General features: G+C 39.0%; 2 protein-coding genes across 6 annotated transcripts in view; one reads left to right on the forward strand and one right to left on the reverse strand.

Moving 5' to 3' along the window:
- Positions 1 to 265: 265 nt before the first annotated feature.
- On the forward strand, positions 266 to 9,669 carry LOC115452312 (vacuolar protein sorting-associated protein 72 homolog). The gene is made up of 9 exons (XM_037441038.1): positions 266 to 545; positions 1,386 to 1,509; positions 1,773 to 1,923; positions 2,201 to 2,377; positions 2,624 to 2,699; positions 2,902 to 3,008; positions 3,462 to 3,609; positions 4,171 to 4,326; positions 8,498 to 9,669. Exons 1-9 carry the CDS (start codon positions 415 to 417, stop codon positions 8,688 to 8,690), a joined length of 1,263 nt encoding a protein of 420 aa, XP_037296935.1. The 5' UTR covers positions 266 to 414; the 3' UTR covers positions 8,691 to 9,669.
- Positions 9,670 to 10,392: 723 nt separating this feature from the next.
- Positions 10,393 to 21,591, reverse strand: part of LOC115454534 — a 49,980-nt gene continuing 38,781 nt past the window's right edge. For 4 of the 5 annotated variants that reach the window (XM_037440905.1, XM_037440903.1, XM_037440904.1 and 1 more), the window contains 3 exons: positions 16,971 to 17,191; positions 12,268 to 16,363; positions 10,393 to 12,192 (listed from right to left, as the gene is read on the reverse strand). In XM_037440905.1, coding sequence (XP_037296802.1) covers positions 11,213 to 12,192; positions 12,268 to 16,363; positions 16,971 to 17,191 — 5,297 coding nt within the window. In that variant the 3' untranslated portion in view covers positions 10,393 to 11,212. The remainder of the gene's footprint in view (positions 12,193 to 12,267; positions 16,364 to 16,970; positions 17,192 to 21,591) is intronic. The other variant, XM_037440906.1, reaches the window with a different exon arrangement.

Genomic DNA, 21,591 nt, shown 5'->3' on the forward strand with positions numbered 1-21,591 from the left:
TGGCAAGCCTAAACGTTTCTAAATTTAAACTCACACCAATCGGAATCGGGTATATATTATGTTGTAGATTTAAAAAAACTTTATTTTCAAATCAGTTTTTTGCAATGTATAGGATAGGAGACCGAGACGCGAGCGATAGTTAGGTAACTTACGAAGATCAATGGCGATCAATCCATTTTACGTCATGCCACTTGAATTGCCATAAACACAATATTGTAACAAGTAGGTATTGGCAACACTTGTTTGTAATGTCATGCGTCAGCCTTCAGTTTGACAATTGACAGTTAAATTTAGATGTTTGTTTCGGAAGCGTCTTACAGTGTTTGTATTAAGATATATCTGGAATAACTGTAAATAACCACAACATAAATCAGTTAACATTGATTTCAATTATCGCAAAGTTTTTCAACCACCATGTCTCAAAGGGAAAGACGTTCGAATGCGGGTAATCGCATGGCCAAACTATTAGATGAAGAAGAAGAGGATGATTTTTATAAAACAACTTACGGCGGCTTCGAGGAAGTGGAAGAAGACCGGGATTACCAGTAAGTTTGGGGAAAAATGTCTATAATTTCGTTTTCGTTGTAAGCGCTATGTTTTCGCGTCCAATGAGGTTATGCTGAACAATCGATTGTAATTATTTGGTTATAGCCTATTATAGCGGGAATGTTTAAATTATTTTATCAAACAAATTGATACAACTCATGAAGAAAGGGTCAAATAAGAAGCAAGTATTATGCATATTAGACAAACAGAAATATCTGGACTCACAAAACCCACATTCAGAGGATATACTTCTGAATATGAATATTAATATTGTTTCAAAACATACACTTTTATAAATAATAATTTGGTTTAGAGATATCAATTCAAATATACGTTAAAATAGTTTATCCACAAATATTTGTTTATATTTAATTACTTCCAAAGATATTTATGTTATTATAATATCTGAATAACAAAAACTAAACTCCCTTCAAAAATACGAAAAACCAAAATAAAATAAATGTAACAGGTAACCAAAGTTCCAGGTTTTGGAAACAGTGATTAATTAAAGTTTAACTTTTTAAATTGTTTCCATATATTTGTTCATGTATTTATATAACTTAGCCATTCTGTTAGTCTCAATCTGGAAGTATATTCTTTTGAATAAAAAAAGATTTCTCCATATTGTTTCATAGATGAAAGAGTTTTAAGGTAACCAACTTTAAAAAAAACACACAGACACATTGAACTGATTACCTCCTCCTTTTTGTAAAGTCACTTAAAAAGCCATTGAAACAATATAAAATTGTAATATGCATTACTTGAAACACTACAAAATACTTATGTAACTCTTCATTGATGTAGTATGAGTTGAAATATCTCTGTAATTTGCATTACAGACAAGAAAAGGAAGTAGAAGATGAAGTGGATTCTGACTTTGATATTGATGAGAATGATGAGCCGGTATCAGATCAGGAAGGAGACGAAAAAAGTAAACGGAAAGTTGGAACAAAGGCATATAAGGTTCGCATTTTGTATTCATACAAATCTTTATTTAAAACCTATGGATAGTTACATATTACAGTGGAAACCAGTTATAACATACTAAAGGAACCTGGACTCTATATCCAAGTATTTATAGACAATATCTTGTTGCTAAGATGTAGTCATTGGGAATTAAGCATTTTTTTGTTTTAACAATGATTATAACTGATCTTGTTATAACTAGTTTCTACTTTCTAGCTTTTAATTTAATGTTCATACTGTTTAAGCCTTGTTTTTTTTAGGATCCTAATTATAGAAAAAAGAAAACAGATAAAATTAAAAAGCCTGTTGCAAAAAAACCTAAGGAAAAAGACGAAAAGACTGAGAAAGTTGAAAAACCTGAAAAAACAGAAAAACCAGAGAAGCCAGAAAAATTTCTAGACACTACGATAGGTATGATGGTCTTATACTTGATAAAATTATGTAATTGTTATAGTATAATGTTGGCAGTGGTGTTTTTTTATTCCTAACCATGAATTTTCTCATGATGCCAAGTGCATAACTGTTCTGTAACCCTGACCTTACTCTTCAAAATTTTGTTATATTTCATATTTGCTAGTATTTTCTTATATTCATTTTTGTCAATAAATAATCCTGATGTAGAAATATCTTCCACAAGTTGCCTGAATCATCTGAAATTCTGACAGATTTGTATATATTTATTTTTTAGAAAGAAAATCAATCAGACAAAGTACAGCAGTGAAATCAGCAGAAACACAACAGCGGATAAAAATTCGATCGGAATTAAAGAGAAAGAAACCGAAAAAAGTGGAAGAAAAGATGCCGACCCAAGAGGAATTACTGGAGGAGGCTATTAAAACTGAAGAAGAGAATCTTAAAAGTCTAGGTGAGTATGACTGACAGAGAAACTGCTTAGTTGGTATTTAATTATTTATTTCTTTAGTGAGACAAAAGCAACTGCAAGCTGATGTTTCATGGTTTCTATGAATATGACCACAATGTGATTTCAAAGTATATATTTAATGAGAAATTCGCAGATATACTTGGCGACATGATGTAGTAATCTCGTAAAGTTTTAAAAATATTGCCTTGGTGATGGATTCATTACCGAAATATTTATTTTAAATTCCAGAGAGATTTGAACAAATAGAGCTAGAAAGGAAGAAGATACGTCCTATTAAGAAAACTATTACTGGACCAGTTATAAGGTATTATATTATTTCTCTATAGGCAATTCTTTCAACAGAAATATGAACACTTGTTAATAAATATGTATGTTTATTATGCAGTTCAGACTTATTCGTTTTTGTCTAATTAAACTGGAGATACCGATAGTTACATACATCATCAAAATGAAACAATAGGTCCATTGGTTGTGATAATACAATATTAAATTATCAATATTTTTAGATATCACTCGTTTGCCGTCCCTGTAAAAGTGAACCCCGAAGATGACAAGTCTAGCATACAGACGATAGGACAACTCAACCTCAGCGACATTATTAAAACAGAGGAAGGTAATTACTTAGCAATTATAGAAGTGTCCAGCGTCCACTGATTGTTATCTTTCTAAAATGTTGTGTGCATTTATTTGTAATCATTACTTATTTTAATTGTTGTTTTGTTTATGAGTTACGACGGTATGTAGTCTATCAATCTCTATGTGGTGGTAAACTTGAAAGTCCATAAAAATAAAATGAAATAAATAAACCATTACTTAATCTAGTGTGTGAAGAGAAAACGTTGTATCCCTTTTTAAACACGTTACGCACACGGTGGAGTGTGTGGTTTGCCATGTTAAAATTAATTACTTTAATGTGATTAAAGTTCTATATAAGAGTACAGAAAAAATGTGTATATGTGTTACGAATATACACATTATTTTCTGTAATCGAACGTTTGGATTTTGACCACAACATGAATAAAAAGCCATTACTAGTTATGAAGTTTACTTTTAAAATATTTTTCAGATCTCTTAGCAGGTGAGTTAGAAGACATACAAGAACCAAAGAACGAAGTCACAGAACAGACAGGCAAAACGGAAGAAAATGCAAATACCAAAATGGAGTTAGATGTTATCGGTCCCGATGAGGATATTAAACTGGACGATGTTAAACCGTATGTATTTTTAATGTTTTTTTTTTTAAAGTTATACTTCTATTAGCTTGTTAGGGAAAAATTATGAGAGTAAATGTACGATGCGTGCATACTCTCCGCCAAAAACTGACACCATGAAATTAGCTAGTCATTAGTTAAATTATAACATTATTATTTAATATGTATTAAGTGTGCAAATAAATTAATAATAGATACAAATAATAATCATTAAAGTCTGGAAAAACATTTATGTAACTAGATAATGCGTTATAATAAAACATTCTTTCAATGTATTAAATACCTTTTTTTTTCTATTTGCTGGTACGGCCAAATTAGTCAGTCCAATGTACCTGGAGAGATAATGTTAACGAACAATAGACATATTTATATGTATCAATGTATAGGTATTTATACCTCCATAATGTATGCAAAAATCTCTTTGGAATCATAATATTATCTTTTATAATGCAGTTGAATAAAGACAAGCAGGATACCTTGAATAATAGCAAGAGATAATCTCCATAGATATTCGTAACTTCATTGTTTGATATTTTCATCTGAATTTTATTACGTATTATACAGGAAAGAAGAAAAACCTAAAATAAAGACTTCAAATGTCAAATACTACGAGAGAACTTTACTATCGTTTGAGAATGACATAAAAGATGAGGCGTTCAACTCTTGCTTCCCGAAGTCTCAACCAAAGAGGAAACGGCAGATGCTGTGCGCTGTAACCAAGTATGAAATGACAATTTTCGTTTTACTCTTCGTTTAAATCCTACTGCTTCTGCTTTTTAACGTGTTAAAACGTATTTGACTACAGATGTTAACACTAATATAAACACTGTTGGAGCAGTTGCATATCAAATATGGTGCTAAATGCACCGCAGGGGTGGACCGCAGCGGGATCTGCTACCGTTGCGGTCTTGAGGGCCACAAGGCCAAGGGTTGCTCCGCGGAGCCGCATTGCGCAGTGTGCGCAGCTGCCGGCAAACCCGCGGGGCACAGGGTGGGCGGCAAGGATTGCGTCGCCTCTTCGATCCCTCCCGCAACCGTCGCGGAGGAGGTGCCGAGGTTGTGACGCGTCCGCAACCGTCCCACCCAGTGGAGATGGAGATCGCCCATTAAATCATGGCACAAAACATTTCCTCCAGGCGAACATCAATCACTGCGCCAGAGCGCAGGACTTGCTTGTTCAGAGCCTGGCGCAGTGGTCAATCCACGTGGCTGTAGTCAGCGAGCCGTATTTCGTTCCCCCCCGGGATGACTGGGCAGGGGACTCCGACGGCTCGGTGGCTGTCATCACCCGGGGTGCCGCCGGCTCCCCGCCCTTCGAAAAAGTAGCGAAGGGTACCGGATGTGTGGCGGTTCTGTTGGGGGGGGTGTGGGTAGTGGGAGCCTACTTCTCCCCCATCTCATTCGGCTGGGAACCCTGGTGGTGCAAAGCAGCCAGCCCCGCCCTGTGCTTGTCGCCGGCGACTTCAATGCCAAATCCTTGGCCTGGGGTTCGTCGGTGACGGACGCGCGGGTAGGGCCCTGGAGGAATGGGCGATCTCCTCAGGACTGGTCGTCCTAAATCGGGGGTCGGAGGACACGTGCGTGCGGCACAACGGGGTTCGGTGGTGGACATCACGTTCGCCACCCCGGACCTAGCCCGCCGTGTCCAGGGCTGGAGAGTCCTGGTGGAGGAGGAGACGCTGTCCGATCACCGGTACATACGGTTCAGTGTCTCCACTCCCCGGACCAACCAGCCCAGTAACAGTGGAAGTTTGACCTCCCGACGATGGGGCGGCCAGCGTTGGGCCGTTACGCGGCTCAACCGGGAGGCCGTGAAGGAAGCCGCTCTTGTTCAGGCGTGGTTCCCTGTACCGGCAGGGCCGGTGCGGGTCGAAGAGGAGGCGGAGTGGTTCGGGGGCAATGTCGCAAATCTGCGACGCGGCCATGCCCCGGGCCCGATGCCTCCCTCCGAAGCGACAGGTGTACTGGTGGTCGGCGGAGCTCACCCAGTTACGCGCGTCCTGCATGGCTGCGCGCCGTCGACTCGCCAGACACCGCCGCCGTCATTCCCGTCCGCCCGGCGATGATGAACAGGAGCGGCTGCTTCACGGCCTACACAAGACGGCCAAGAGAGCGCTGCGGGTGGCCATTGCGCAAGCAAAGGCCGCGGCACGTGAGGAGTCTCGGAGAACTCTCGACAGCGACCCGTGGGGACGCCCGTACCGCATGGCGTTGAGCAAGCTCCGCCCGTGGGCGCCCCGCTGACGCAGAGTCTCCGAGCCGATCTGGTGACGGACGTTGTCGCGGCGTTATTTCCGGCCACCCAGGAGGCCATTCCTCCACCGATGGCGCCACGTCCATCGGCGCCATCGTTGTCGATTCCGGCAGAGGATATCCCGGAGGTTTCGCCTGGAGAGCTCCAGGTGGCAGTGTCTCGGTTGCGGAGCAAAACTCGGCTCCGGGGCTCGACGGTGTACCCGGACGTGTCTGGGTCCTCGCTGTCGAGTCACTGGGTACGAGGCTCCGTAGCCTTTTCTCCGCGTGCTTTGAGCGGTGGAAGACGGGGAAGCTTGTCCTGCTCAAGAAAGAAGGGAGACCCGCAGAGTCGCCATCGGCCTACCGACCGATCGTGTTGCTCGACGAGGTGTGCAAACTGTTCGAGCGTGTGGTACACGCTCGCCTCGTCGGGCATCTCGAGCGGATCGGCCCGGATCTGGCCGCTTGCCAGTACGGGTTTAGGCGCGGCCGATCCACGATTCACGCGATTCTGCGGGTGAAAGCACTGGCGGAGGATGCAGTCGCTCGGGGTAGGGTCGTGCTGGCGGTGTCCTTGGATATCGCCAACGCGTTTAACACCATGCCCTGGGCCTGCATCAACGAGGCACTGCGGTATCACGAGGTGCCACCTTATCTCCGGCGTCTGGTGCGTTCGTACTTGTCAGACAGGTACGTGGTGTATCCGGGCGCTGACGGGTGGCACCGTAGAGCGATGTCGTGCGGTGTCCCGCAGGGCTCGGTCCTCGGGCCGCTCCTGTGGAACATCGGCTACGACTGGGTGCTCCGTGGTACCAACCTTCAAGGCGTCGCCGTCGTCTGCTATGCGGACGACACGCTCGTGACGGCGACGGCCAGGACCTTTCAGAGGGCGTCCCTGCTCGCCTCATTCGGTACCGAATTGGTGGTGCGCAGGATTCGGCGACTGGGTCTCGCGGTGGCTCTCCACAAGACCGAGGCCCTTGCCTTCCATGGGCCTCGGAGTAGGCCGCCCATCGAGGCCTACATCTCTGTGGAGGGCGTGCGGATACCCGTCGGCTCAAAGATGAAGTATCTCGGTCTTCATCTGGACAGCCGATGGGACTTCCGCGCGCACTTTGAGGCTCTCGCCGAAGTTGGTACGGACGGCCGGTGCTCTCGGCCGTCTGCTACCAAACGTCGAAGGTCCTGGCAATCCCTGCCGGAATCTGTACGCTGGAGTCGTGCGGTCTATGGCCCTATACGGTTCTCCCGTATGGGCCAATTCCCTGAACGACCGCTGCGTCAGGCTGCTGCGAAGACCGCAGCGCATGGTGGCGCAGCGTATCGTCAGGGGCTACCGCACGATCTCACACGAAGCGGCTTGCGTATTGGCGGGCACTCTGCCCTGGGATCTCGACGCGCGGGCTCTCTCTTCTGTCTTCTGGTGGCGGGAAGAGAGCTTGCGCCGAGGACAGAGGCTAGCCCCCCAAGAGGTCGAGACCACTCTGGTCTCCCTCCGCAACGCCGCTGTGGAGGAATGGCAGCTCAGGCTGGAGAGCCCGAGTGCGGGCTTGAGGACCGTCGCGGCAGTGCGACCCGTCCTTCGTCAGTGGTTGGACAGGCGCCACGGTGCGCCGACATTCCGGCTGACGCAGGTGCTCACCGGGCACGGGTGCTTCGGTAAATACCTGTGTCGCATAGCCGGGAAGGAGGAGTCCGCCGTGTGCCACCACTGTGGCAACTGCCGCGAGGACACGGCCCAACACACTCTCGAGGAGTGCCCAGCCTGGACGGAAGAGCGCAGCGCTCTCTTGGCCGTCATCGGAAGCGACCTCTCGTTGCCGACCGTGGTCGCCGCCATGGTCCGCAGTCGGAGGTCGTGGCGAGCTATGGCCTCCTTCTGCGAGCGTGCCATGTCGCAGAAGGAGGCCGCGGAGCGGATAGGGAGCAGACCGATCCCGCCCGCCGCCGCCAGAGGAGGAGAAGGAGGCGTCGGGGCGACGGTGTCTAACCCGTCGCCCTGCGCCTCGTGGGCAACCGGGGCCGCCGCTCCTACCATCCATTAAGGCGGCCCACGGGGTGGGCGACAGCGTGAAGGGCTAGGCCTCACGTTGTCGCCGTCGCCACAGCGACGCTCGGCGTGCGGGGAACGGACCTTTCCCCGCCGAGTCGGGCCGCGAAAGCGGCACTGCGCAGGGGCGGTTCCGGCGCAATCCATGCGTTCTGCTCAGGTTTTCCCGGAGCCGTCCCTAATGCGCCGATGATGGCCCACGCGGGGTTTTTAGTCGGTATTCCGGTGCGCTAAGTCTGGTAGGGACCCACCCAGCGATCGCCCATCACATCTCGGGCGACTCCTAGCATCGCTGGGTGGAAGGCGCTGGTGAGCCCGACACTCCCCGCCTCTTCGGAGGTGGGGGGTCCGTAAATGGATTTTCCCCGCGACACAAAAAAAAAAAAAAAAAAAAAAAAAAAAAGTTGCATATCAAATATTCCTTAAGTAATTTTTTACAGGATAAATAACTTCATTCTTATTAGCCTTGTACTTTATAACATTTTCTCTTTCCCCATATAAACTACGAAAGAGAGATTCATTGACTCTCCTGTATTATTTTAACTTAAAAAATCTGTCAACATTTAAAAATAATACATCTAACATAATAAAACCATTTCTTCACAGACGTCCAGCACGCTACATAGATCCAGTGACGAAACTTCCGTACCGAAGCGTGGATGCGTTCCGTATCATTCGCGAGGCGTACTACCAACAGTTAGAAGCCCGTGGCGACCGCACCGACCCACAGCTCGCCGCGTGGCTGCAGTGGCGACGCGCAGACGCACCTTCCTCATACGTCCAGATACACATTAAATGATATTAAACGAACGTGGCATTGGCCACGAGAGACTATTAATCTGTGCATAGATATAAATGTAAAAATAGCTGAACAAAAAAAATTTTTTTTTGCAAAATTTGTCTTTCAAATATGTCTCTCTTTTTTTAAACATTAGGTCCATATTGTAAACGCATGAGTGTTCATCTTAGGTATAATTTGTACATAGATATTGTATTTAGTGTAAATGTAGGCGAACATAAGAAGAAAATTAGGAATTATTATGTACAGCAAGAATATAAAATTCGCTTTATATGATTAGTGCCTGGTAGACACCTAATTGAAGTCAATACACCAGTGGCGAAAGGTGAAATTTTCCGATAGAGATCCCGACTGCAAATATGTACTAATATGCATAAATGAGGGATGCATGTCATTGTAATGATAATAAGATTCTATATAAATTGTACATAACGACGGTCCCCAAGAACAAAATCTCATCTGCAAAATGTCTAGTTGCATTGTGAAGGTTTTAAGTTAAGTGAAAATATAAAAATCGATTACTCACCTCAAAATCGAAATTAAATAATTTTTAATAACCCTTAAATTTTTGATAACAATCAATAGTTTTGCAATAACTAATTGATATTTATTTTAACTTAACTTGAAACCTTCATACTGCAACTAGACATATTGTAGGTTACATTTTTTCTTGAGGACCGTCGTTAAAGGGAAGCCGGCAGGAATCGGGATATATGCACCTTTAGCCATTGATACACACTCTTTACAATGCAACATCAGCTCAAATTATCAATTAGTCACATTGCTGTGATGTGTTGGTTATTGGAGGTAATTAGATGAAATAGGTTATTCACAGGCGCTACAATTGTATACAGTAATATAAATTAATTAGCTTGTTCATTTATTATTTAATTATTTTTTTACTTTGAATGTAATGTGTCGAAAATTTATACTTAGTTGTTAGTATTATTACGATCAAATACAGTATTAAATGAAGAAATTAATTGTATTTTTGTTCCCTAATTTAAATTCTGGTAAATAATTTTGTATAACATAAGGTGTTGCATCCCCGCCGTATTTACGGGGGTTGGTATACTACACTTATAGAACACGAATCAATGAAAAATAAGTACCGAAAATTACACTTTTAAAAATAATTATTGATTAAAAATAAAACCACCCGTGTAATGGAAATCACACAACACACACACACACACACACACACACACACACGCACACGCACACGCACACGCACACGCACACGCACACGCACACGCACACGCACACGCACACGCACACGCACACGCACACGCACACGCACACGCACACGCACACGCACACGCACACGCACACACACACACACACACACACACACACACACACACACACACACACACACAGTGAGTTAACGCGCACCGCGGCCGCACGCACTTGCCGTGTCGATTGCCAACAGCTAGTGCCGACCGTGTGTGGGTGAGCCATTCGCGTTGCCGTGGCATCCTATTCTGACATGTACGTGAGGGTTAATTCTAAATCATTGTAAAATAATTTAATCAAATATTCCAGTTTGAGAAAGAACTTATAGTGGTGTATTATTAGATGATTATGTGTACCCATTACAATGGACTCTTCAAATATGGCGGGGATGTAAACGACAGCTTGTATAGATATAATCATAAAGCATAATCCAGTGACCGTGTTTAGTGGTTAATAAAACAAATAGTAAAATATTTATAACTTTTATTTAGCTTTAAAATAAATAATTACAATATAATCTTAAAACTTAATAATTAGATTCAATAGCTGTACAAAACTGTACAAAATATAATATAATTTCGATGACGGTAGAATTTTATATTAGAAAGCACGAAGTATTAAAAATTATGCTACATATATTGACTAAGTACAACAAAATGACATGATGAAATGAGACCTAGCATCTAGACTTAGCGAAAAACCCTTGAGTATTGCCTAGTGTTAAGGTACTATAAAATACTGTCATTCCTTCGTATATACTAAAAAAATATTATATTTCGCCTAATACATAAACATTTGATACGATATGAATGATTTTTGTCACTCGTTATGTACAATCTTACGCTAGGACCACACTAATTTCTAATGACATTAATTATCGCATTAAATGACGCATAATTTTACAACTTGACCAGGAAAATAAAAATCTACCCCTGGGGACACTTTTGCGTTTTCGTTTCGTAGTTAATGTTGTCAGTGTCAATTTCAATATTTTATCAGAACATGGCGCGTTTTTTATTTCTCTGGTCAGGCTATACTGCATTCATTGACATAAAACATTTTGTAACAGCAAAAGACATATCTTAATATAGCCTCTTCGATAATTTTGGTAATATTTTACTCATTAGTCAGCGATATTTTGCGTTGATAACAATTTTAGTTTGGCTGCAGCGTAAAAGAGAACGTGACAATGTTTTCAACTGTTAAAACAATATCAATGTTTATGTCTAGGAGAAGAAGAAAGCTAATAATTATTTTCTGTAATGGCGTATAACATATAATTAAATCTAAAGGTTCACTTCAAACTTAGGATTTAGCCTCAAATCGGGAACGCTGTTTCTTCTGGGCCTCTTCCCCAATAACTCTTTGAATGAAATCAAACCGGAAGCTTTAACATCTAACCTGGATTGATATTTGGATGGATCTGTAGTTGGAAGGTACGGATATTCACTCAAATACGTCTGGGCGCTTTTACTTCTATTTTCGTTGGCAAAGTCTTTCAGTTGCGTGTCTGTTATTTCGTAAGAATTAATTTGGTTTGCTATATTTTCCATTGATCTGAAGGCTTCGAGAACAGCTTTCTTATGCGGAATCCCTCTAAGACTCCCTTGCCGACTTAATTTCCCTTCCATCACGTCTGAAAACAAATCATCCACATTGAATTTTTCCGATATTTTCACTAATTTCGACGAGCCTGCTTCACTTTCACTCTGTTGATTGTCTTGTAATTGGCTCCATACCTTTGATATTTCCGACGATGGCATTGAATGGGACTTCAGTTTTTTCTTTCGTCGCGGTCGGGAGTTTTCGAACTCAGCTTCGTTTTCAGGAGATTCACTTGATTGTTTTAACAGCATTTCACATTCATTCAACTTCCTTGGCTTTCGTACTTCCCTTAGTTCTTCTAGTGACTGGAAGTATTGTTTGGCCATTTTAAATCGATTCTTATACTCTACATGTTCAGCTACAGTCACTCTTTCTGGTGAAGACTCGCTTGTTTTATCTGGACTGCTTTCAACGATTTCCAATTCTATGTCGGAAAGGCTTATGTATGTTGTTTCTTTGCCTTGATCCTTCGTTACTTTTATGTCTAGAGATTCAGTTTCTGATTTATCGATGCTTCCACTATCTACGGTGTCTACGCTTTTGTATGATACAATTTTTTTTGGAGAAGTTCTTGGAGTTTCTAATTTATTCGATGCACTGCTAACAGGTGTTTTAATTTCTTTAGTTCTGTGTTCAGTTTCATCGTGTTCCTTAACAGCATCTGTAACGGTAAAAGTAACTTTATGGTTTACGTTCAATTTGGAAGGATTTTTCGTCCTTTTAATAAGACACTTACCTCTCGTCTTACTGATGTTCTGCAGAAGTTTATCTGAATCTACAGAACTTGTTCTATAAACTTGTTTAGGCGGTTTTGGATCTATAGCAGTTTTGGATACACTTTCGTATAGCGAAATGAAATTCTTTACATTAATTTTAGGAAGTTCATCGCATGATTTATATTTGTCCAAGTAGTCATCATTTAGCTCATTCGGAATTTTGTTGAATATATCCATTTCAGATTTGCTAAAAGATTTTCTACGAAGAACTTCACTCTTTGTAATGTAGCTACTTTCATTGACAATATCGAATTCTGAGGGTGTTTCATCAATTGAGACATCATCAATACTAAAGTTACACGTTTGGTTTAGTATTCTTGCCCTTTTTTCTTTTAATGTGATGTTACTTTCTTGTTCTGAAGCTTTTTCAATAGTCCCTTTTGTTTTAGATATTATATTTTGTTCACTTATAATTCCCACATTTTCATTTTCTTGTGATACGGATAATTTTATGTCGGGGCTAGCATCATATTTATCGTTTGATTTTCTTTGATAAATATTCTGCATTGATTTTGATTTTCGTCTTGCCCATGGTAATTCCTCTGTGTGAGATAAATTATGGAATAAAGATATTCGACTAGATACCAATCCGGTGTCATAACTGACTTCACTCACCTCAGGTGATGACTCTTCTGAGCTAGTGGATCTCCCTGTAAAACTATCTATTTTGTTTAAAATTTGTTTCCTTGATGTTCCAAAGAATCGTTTGGGACTAGTTTCAAAGGCTTTGAAAAGTTCTTCAGGTAATTCTTGTTTAACTGGACTAGAAGGATCATCGTCATTTGGGCCTTCTAAAGCTGTGACGGTCACGTCAGAAGTAATCATTGTAGGCATATTTAGACTTGCCTTAGTCGTTTCACTTGAGATGATCTGTTTCGGTGAGACAGAGTGTTCTTTTGATGTTGGCGTCCTAGATTTCAAACATGGTGCTTCAATTTCGATGTGTTCTTTTTCTAATTTATCATCCCAATACTTCTTCCACTTTTCTACAAGTTTTTCATCGCTCGGAATATTGTCTGTTGATTGAAGTTCTGTCAATTTTTGTATAGTCGGTTCAGGTTGTAGACCCTCCTTTTGTTTCTCATCGGATGTTTGTGAGACAATATTCTGATAGCCACCTGCGTTTAAGAAATTTTTGATCATTTGTTTACCTTTTCTTTTACTTAGAGAGTCGTGTTTCATTTGCTTAGCCGTTACACGTTTTTTCTTGTGAACAATCGAAGTTTCTTGTGATTTCGCTTCTATTTGGCGTATTTTTTCATCCCAATATTTCTTTCTTTCTAGTACTATATTACTCTTGCTGCTGTCACCAAATTGAGTTTCGTCTTTATTTTGCAATGGATATTCATGAGACTGTGTTCTGTCATCTTGAAGGGTCTGACTTACTGAAACAGATTCAGCGACATTTGACTGAACCTCAGAAATCGTTCCTTCTATTTGGTCCACGTGTCTTTTCACGTCTGACAGTTTCTCAGACGCCGAATCGACACTGATTTTGTTATCATCGACCGTATAATCTAATTCCATGCTGTGGAGCTTATTGTCTTCGCTAGCGACGGTTGTAGATTCGGTCTCTGAACCAGGAAAGTACTCTGTGTACATGTTATTGAGTTCAGTAAATGCCACTGTTACTGGATCAGATACGTGATCCTTTTCAAACCCTATTATATCTTTGGTTCCTGACAAAATAATTTTATCAGTCTCTTCGAGAATCGGTGTGAATGATGGCCGTTTAACTTCCATCTTATGTGGTTTGATATCTTCGTGCGCCTTTGGTTCATTTAATTCATTACATATTTGCCATATTTCTCTTTCAGCTGGGCCCATGTTGTTTAGTTCGTCTTGTTTGAATCCAGTAAATTGCTCACTAGGAGAAACTTTCTGTTTATTGCTTGTATCAAATACGGCTGTATTTTCATTATTATTATTATCGGGCGAATTATTAGTATCGTCTATACTTACATAGGCGGAATCCCATGTCTCTTTTCTTGGTGTTAAATTTCTTTCTTGAATGCTTTCAATTTTATATAGCTCATAATTCCCATCGCTCACTGACGAAGTTGTTGATGTTTCTATATGTTCAGTTAGGTTTGATTCAAAGCTTTGGAATGTTGGGGACACTGAAGATATTGTTTTAGAAGATTCTTTACGTGATTCTAAACTTGGTTCGAATGATATTTTATGTACTGATGGTGATACTTCAGCTACTTTTGCATTATTTCTTGCTCTCTGCTCCTTGGTTTTGAAGCTGTCAGATTTTTCGTTCCGAGTTATTATTAAAGATCTCATTTGAGGCTCTGGTGAAGAAGCCCTTAATATTGGCGGTAAAGAAACAGGAGCACCGATGATGAAATCGGTAATTGGCAATTGTTCGTGTGGTTGATGATGATGATGTGTAAAGAAAGGATTTACAAATTCATTTCCTAACATCTCTTCAGGAATGAGTTCGTATTTTGGATGAACAGTTTCGTCTAGACTTTGTGATTGTTCTAGAATTGTTTTGAATACTGGCGTTTTTGGTCTTACAATGTCTCTGACATCTTCGTCAATGAAAGGATTATTTGGTGAAACAGGTGGAGTGCAATGTGTATCAATCATAATTTTTATAGAAGAATTCTCAGTTTCTTCATTCTGTGAGTTATTTGTCTCGTATTCAGAAGTTACAAATGTACCTAAATCCTTTTCTTTTATAAAGTTTTCTTCACTAATGTCACTTAGGAATGGATTGTTACCGCTTAAAGGTGTCATTCTATCAATGGAAATGTCATCTTCCATTAAGTCTTCCTGCGACGTGTTACTTGTTTCTAAACTGTCTGGAGTATTTTTATTACTCTCTGATTCATAGCTTGCCACAGATCTAATGGATTCAATGCTCTCCTGACTCATTTCTTCGATGAATGGTATAGATTTCTCTGTTCTTAAAGATACAGAAATGCTTTCTGGGACAATGTACTTATTTCGTTTCTCGTTCATTATAAAAGGATTCGTATTGATGTCGCTAAATGTTGAATTTACTATGTCAGGAATATATTGCTGAGTTTTAGCCTGCATATAACTAGCATCTTGCTCTATTTGCGATTGTTTTACTAGATCATTCATTATTTTGCAAACTCTTTTCATCTTTATAATTTTGTTTGCTGCTTTATTAAATTTCTTAGGTTTATCTCTACTATGTTCTTCCTTTGATAAAGGTTCTGGAATTTCGCTTGGTTTAAAGATGGTTTTATTTAAAGAGTCAGTACCCATTAAACGATTTGCTTCTTCGTCACTTATTTTTTCGAGTGATCCATTCTCTTGAAGCAACATTTTTTCTGTTACAAAATCAACTATTCTTAATACGACTTTTCTGTCATTCTCAACATCAACTATGCCAATTTCTTCACCATCTTCGAGACAAAAACTATCTCTTTCTAATAATCCGAGTATATTGTGGGATGCTGTTACCATAAATGGCGATCCGACAATATTCTGTCCTCGGCTTGTTATGAATATTTCATATTTTCCTTCTAAATTCACTTCGTAACTTACTTTCATGTGGTCTGATTTCGTTTCTACATTTATATCTATATCATATTTAGTTTTCGGTATATAATAGGTTTTGTTCATGTCGTTTTTTCCGTATGACCTCAAATATGTCGCTCCCTGCGTAATTGGTAATACATTTTCTGTAAAACTCTGCGATTGCAATCCTAGCATTTTTTGTCGTATTAATTGGGTTTTTCCCAACAAAGGAGGCAAAACTGTCATACCATAAGTATCTTTGGGGCCTCTAATTAGTATAGTTATTTCACCAGGGTCCAAGGATTGCTGCGAAGTAGGGTAGATTTTGAAGTACATTTTGTTGTTTATCTGAGCGGCTGTTAGCCCTGATCCTTTAGCTACATAGTCAAGGGTGAATTGGGTGGTTTCTGGAGATGTTTTTTGTGGCGTGACCTTGGAGACTGGGGGTGTTAATTTCGCTAGAGCTTCACGGATGCGTTCTAGGTAGGTCGCCAGTTTCCACTCTTGGTGTTTACTTAGTGAGTCATTTGACTCCAGCTCTTGGCGGGAGAAGACCTGAAAAGTAAATATGTTTTTTCTTATTATTATCTAGTATTAATGGAATGTAGTTTTGTGTTGTAAAGGTTGAAATAAATACAAAAGTTTAATCTTATCTATTATTGAAGGCACATTAATTCATTGATGACATGACGAGGCTATTTCGATGGGCTTCACCACAATATGATCTGTACGTAAAAATCGATACCGTCTCTCGAATAGCCAATGGTGTCTTTATTTCGATTACAAAATTGCGCAGTATTTTACGGTGTTTTTCGATTTCATAAAAACCCCAAGATTGAAGTGTTAAATATGACGAACGTCGATTTCTTTTATTAGAGTGGAGTATACGAGAAAATACGTCACCCAACGGGAAGTGTTCACCGCCACTCAAAATAAACATTCACATAATAGGAGTAATTGTCTAGTAGGCCTTTAAGGTAAATATACATTCCTTGTTTTATGCCCTTGAATAGTATCTAACCCTCAGGATATACAGCAATTAATGCTTCCACAAGGATGTGGCGTAAGGACAATTGCTACTATTGTGGAATTAATATATAAGCGCTAATTATTTTATACTCGCGTACTTAAGTCTTCTAGGTTAAGAAGTATGCATACTCACAGGTTCAACACCAAGATAATGATCAGCGATCGCTTGGGCGTGTTTCAAGGACAGCCTTGTGGGGGGGTGCCCGGCACAGGAACCGGGCAGGGCTGCGTCCAGCACTCCGCATAATATCCAGCCGTGTTTCCACACCGTGTCTAGATGCTCGACCCTCACTGGTCCTGCTTCTGCGAGCCATAGCAACACCGCTTGCTTCTGCTCTTCGCTTGAAAATACGACTGGAATTAGAGCAACAATTTACATACTTATTGAAGGAAATATAATATGTCCCAATTTAAATTATTGCAGTTATTATCAAATTGATTTATAAGAACATAAATAAATTACACGGATTATTTCTATATATATCTTTTTAAATTTAATAAGCATTTTAAAACATGCAACACTGTTTTTCAGTACTATCCACAGTTTGTAATTATTTCCGACGGGTGCCTGCATCTTCTCAAGTACTTTCATTGCTTCTCGTTATGTTTAAATGAAAGATCAGTCGAAGTTTTGTTATTAAAGTTAGGCTGTAATTGATATGTAAATTTAATCGCTCCGATGTAGACAGTAAGTGCATTTTTCTATGAAAGTATGTCGGAAATGCATGTGGTTGCTACTTGCTGAGTGAGTGTAGACTTATATATATTTTAACCCCTGACGCAGAAAGAAGGGTGTTGTAAGTTCAATTTGTATACCTGCATGTGACATCGTTGCTCTCAAACGAATGTACCGATTTGGACACTTTTTTTTTCTTTGAAAGTTGATTACAATAAAATGTTTGAGTATCTCATTCTCCAAAAAAGGCAAGTATATTATGTTTCTTATTACTGTTTAAAATTGAGAATTTCATAATTACAATAAAAATGGATCTTTGGTCATTTGGCATAAAAGGATTATAATTATTAACGGCTATAAATAAAAGTTAAAATGAAAAAAACAATTATTACATACACTTTTCATCAATATTCACAGTCAGCACGCATTTATCCCCGGAAGGGTATAGAGAGGCGCAACGAAGGCAACTTTCGGGCGAGCCTATGGCCATATGGAGCACAAATTCCAGACTTCAGGCTAATACTGTGCAGAAAAATCCAAACATCACTTTACCCGACCCGGAATTCGAACCCAGAACCTCAGAGCGCTGCCGTAACGCGCATATAGTAACTACGCCACCAAGACAGTCTATATTCAGTGCAAATGATAAAATTCCAAAACATAAATTTCACACGTTTTTACTTGACCTTACTTCCATTCAAATCTTCACAATCCGAATTCCCAAACAGTAATTGAGCACAAAGAAAGTTGTATTTCAAAAGCTTACTTACAAAATGATATAACATTCTTTATCTCCACAAGTTAGTGTTTTGTTTACAGTTAGCCGAGACCAATGACCTATTGTCTGTAATTTCACTCTTAATGCCTTGAGTTGTTCTAATCGGGGAATTACGAAATGGGTTCGGTGTTTTATTATTTGTAATTTGTATTTCTATTAATAGAGAAAGGATGGATTAAGCACAGTTTATTGTGACCGGCGAACATTTAGCTTTTTATTGTATTTTATATTATTGGTTTTGAAGTGTCGCTTATAGTGTGGTGTATTTGGATGTGAGTTAGGTTTACTGGCAGGGCAGGCCTTGAAGTAATAAACGATTTCCTTATTGATGGTAAGTAGGGGGTGAAAGCTTAGTTAGATTTGAAATAATGAGAGTACGGGTTTAGATACTTTTAAATTAAAGTAACACACACATCACGTCTTATCTCCGAAGGGGTAGGTAGAAATGAAAATCCGGCACCCACTTTCTGCCTATGTATTCCGACTTTAATAATACTAAGCGTAAAAAATCCAATAACACTGCTCAACCTGGGATTCAAACTCAAGACCTCAGAGCGTTGTCGAACCGCGCACGCTGGGCAACTACACCGAAGCATTAAACAATTCCATAAGCTCGAAGCGTACCATGAGGCTGCAACTTGATCTTTTGCCTTAGCCAGTTTATCATTTTGAGACTATAAATTAATTGAGGCATAAAAAATAACGTTCTTTTCAAGAAGTAATCGCATACTATTCGCGCACTAAAACAGATTATAATAGCAAAAAATGACAAATAGCAAGTCAAAGTCCTAGACACTGTAATTGTACCTAAATACTATTGTAAACATAGTTTAAACAGAACGAGAACAATTTGTAATTTGAATCTCCAGTAAGTCAGTAGGTACCAACGGGCCTTTGGGCTTATAGTATAAAAATAGAGATGCCAGCCTAATTTTTGTCAAGCAGGGTTATAGTATATTATCAGCCTTGTATTATATTATTAAATACTGTCCTATTGCTGGGCACGGGTGCTCCTATACTATTGAGAGGGTTTAGGTCAGTCTAACACGTTGGACTAGTGCGGGTTGGTAGACTTCACATATTATGGAGAACTCAGATATGCATGTTTCTTCACGATGTTTTCACACATAATTTTAGAAAATTTAGAGATGTGTGTCCTTGGGTTTTGAACCTGCAGACATACGGCTCGGCAGTCCATTCCAGAACCAACTAGGCTAATAGGTTTACTGTTGGTAAAGTGTAATGATTGTATTGTGTAAATGACCCATTAGGCCCGTTAAACAATCCGATATCGACAGTCAACGACCCTTGCTTGGCCGGTCGGCTGTTACATTGCATTGGATGAAACTTTTCACTTCTAAGTGTGATTAGATAAAAATAAATCTGCGCTTGAATTTGTGTGAGAAATTGTATTATAACAAATGTTAGACATGCAATTATCGACTTTAAAGTTATTGTCTAATTTTATTCATTGTGTTTTTTTATCGACAATAGAATCCTAAAAATATAGAGAATTATAATTATGAGAAATTTATAATATAGTTGAAAATATTCTATTAAACTCTAATAAATAAAATAGCATTAATATTATTGAAAAAAGGTTTTTTGTTCTTCGATAGCATTTTTTAGAATTCGGTCGCTGCATAGATATTGTGTTAACTTATCTTGCGACATGTTTATCTTTCAACATGCAAAAGTAATCTCATTAGGCAATAGCACGTACGTGAGATTTTAAGAAGAAACTGTTTTAGGTTGTGCAAATAAAATGTGTTTTGAAACATTGTTTATGTAGATTGTTTTTTTTTTATCATGATATTAATTTCGGGGATTTTATCTTTAGTAGATATGGCAATCTCATCGTAAATAGATTGTTTGGCTTTAAACTTAACGTATTTTTTCTATACATTTTGTGTTCGTGCAGGTTACTCTTGAAGTTTTTATACTTTAGCGAAAATATTTATTTTCGAGTCGTTTATTTATAACTATGAAACACATATTTTGTGCAAATTATTTATTTCGAGTATTTCATATATGTGATGTAGAGAGCCCATTCTAGTCCTAGTTGGTGGACATCATTAAAAATTGAAGTTAATTTTCATAATTTTATTTATAAATGTAAGCATTTGAAGCGTTATTAAAACTCTGCCAGAAATATTTGTTGTTTTGTGTATTGATCGAAGAATTCAAATGTTCATGATAACTTTCAAAATGGCGGAAATCTAAAGTAGGCGTTTTCACCTAAAAATATATTTTATAATTTTTTAAATAATAAACGACAGTAAATTCACATAAAATCTACCAATAATACCAATTTTGTTTTAATATTTATAAATAAATCGTGCAACTAAATATTTGTCTACCTAGTGTTTATGCTTTTTAGTGAGGTCAGAAAGTTTTTTTTTATTAAATATATCTGATGGACTTTTAATTACACTTTTTTTATATTTAATGTTTTAAAATAAACAACAGTATATTTCTTTGTTTTCGCTTCTGGCCCCAAGCCTCTATGAGGCTTTGAGGTCATTTATGTAATGTAAATAATTTATTTCAATTAGTTATCTAATATACTTATTTAGAGAATTCTAGTAACTTACTATAATTTTTAAAATCTTCAATTAAATATTCATAGTTCAATAAATTCAACAGATAAATAAATAAGTAACTATAATTAATATATAACAGATAATAAATAAATAACTTTTATTGTCTCAGGCCGTGACGGATAAACCGGTCTAGTTATTGACTGCAATAGAGAAATCGTACACTTTCGATATAAGTTAATAATGATATGGAATTATCTTGATGAAAGTAAGAGGTATTTGTATTGATCCTACGTAGGTAGAACGGACCTGCATATATTAGCTAAGTCTAGATCAGTATTTTATAGGTTGACCAGGGAAATAAAAAATATATATCTTTTAAAAGCGAAAAAATTTAATCTGGGATTCGATTTTAAATATAAATTTAAAATTGTCAATCATAAAAATAACAATTTGAGTATAAAGTAAATTGACCGTACTATATACAAGTAAATTCCGACAATTCAAGTATCTTTTGATGCAATGGAATAACCTTAAAATGAGAATTTGGTAACAAATAATCCAAGATTATATTCGACATGATCGTTTTTAACTCGACTGTTGATTTCGACCTTTGACCTTTCACACTACGAAGGTTTATACTTTACTAGAATATTAAACAATTTCAAACACGAAAAACAAAGACAAAGATAATTCAGATCGAAATTATTTCCAGATTGTTTTACAGTGATCGGCATGTAGCCTTTGCGAATTGTCGTAA

Source organism: Manduca sexta, chromosome 21 (assembly GCF_014839805.1).
Source record: "Manduca sexta isolate Smith_Timp_Sample1 chromosome 21, JHU_Msex_v1.0, whole genome shotgun sequence".
NCBI lineage: Eukaryota > Metazoa > Arthropoda > Insecta > Lepidoptera > Sphingidae > Manduca > Manduca sexta.

Coding starts and splice junctions, on each gene's coding strand:
- LOC115452312 (XM_037441038.1), top strand. CDS start 415: ATGTCTCAAAGGGAAAGACGTTCGAATGCGGGTAATCGCATGGCCAAA. Junction 1,510..1,772: donor TTGGAACAAAGGCATATAAG/GTTCGCATTTTG, acceptor TGTTTTTTTTAG/GATCCTAATTATAGAAAAAA. Junction 1,924..2,200: donor ATTTCTAGACACTACGATAG/GTATGATGGTCT, acceptor TTTATTTTTTAG/AAAGAAAATCAATCAGACAA.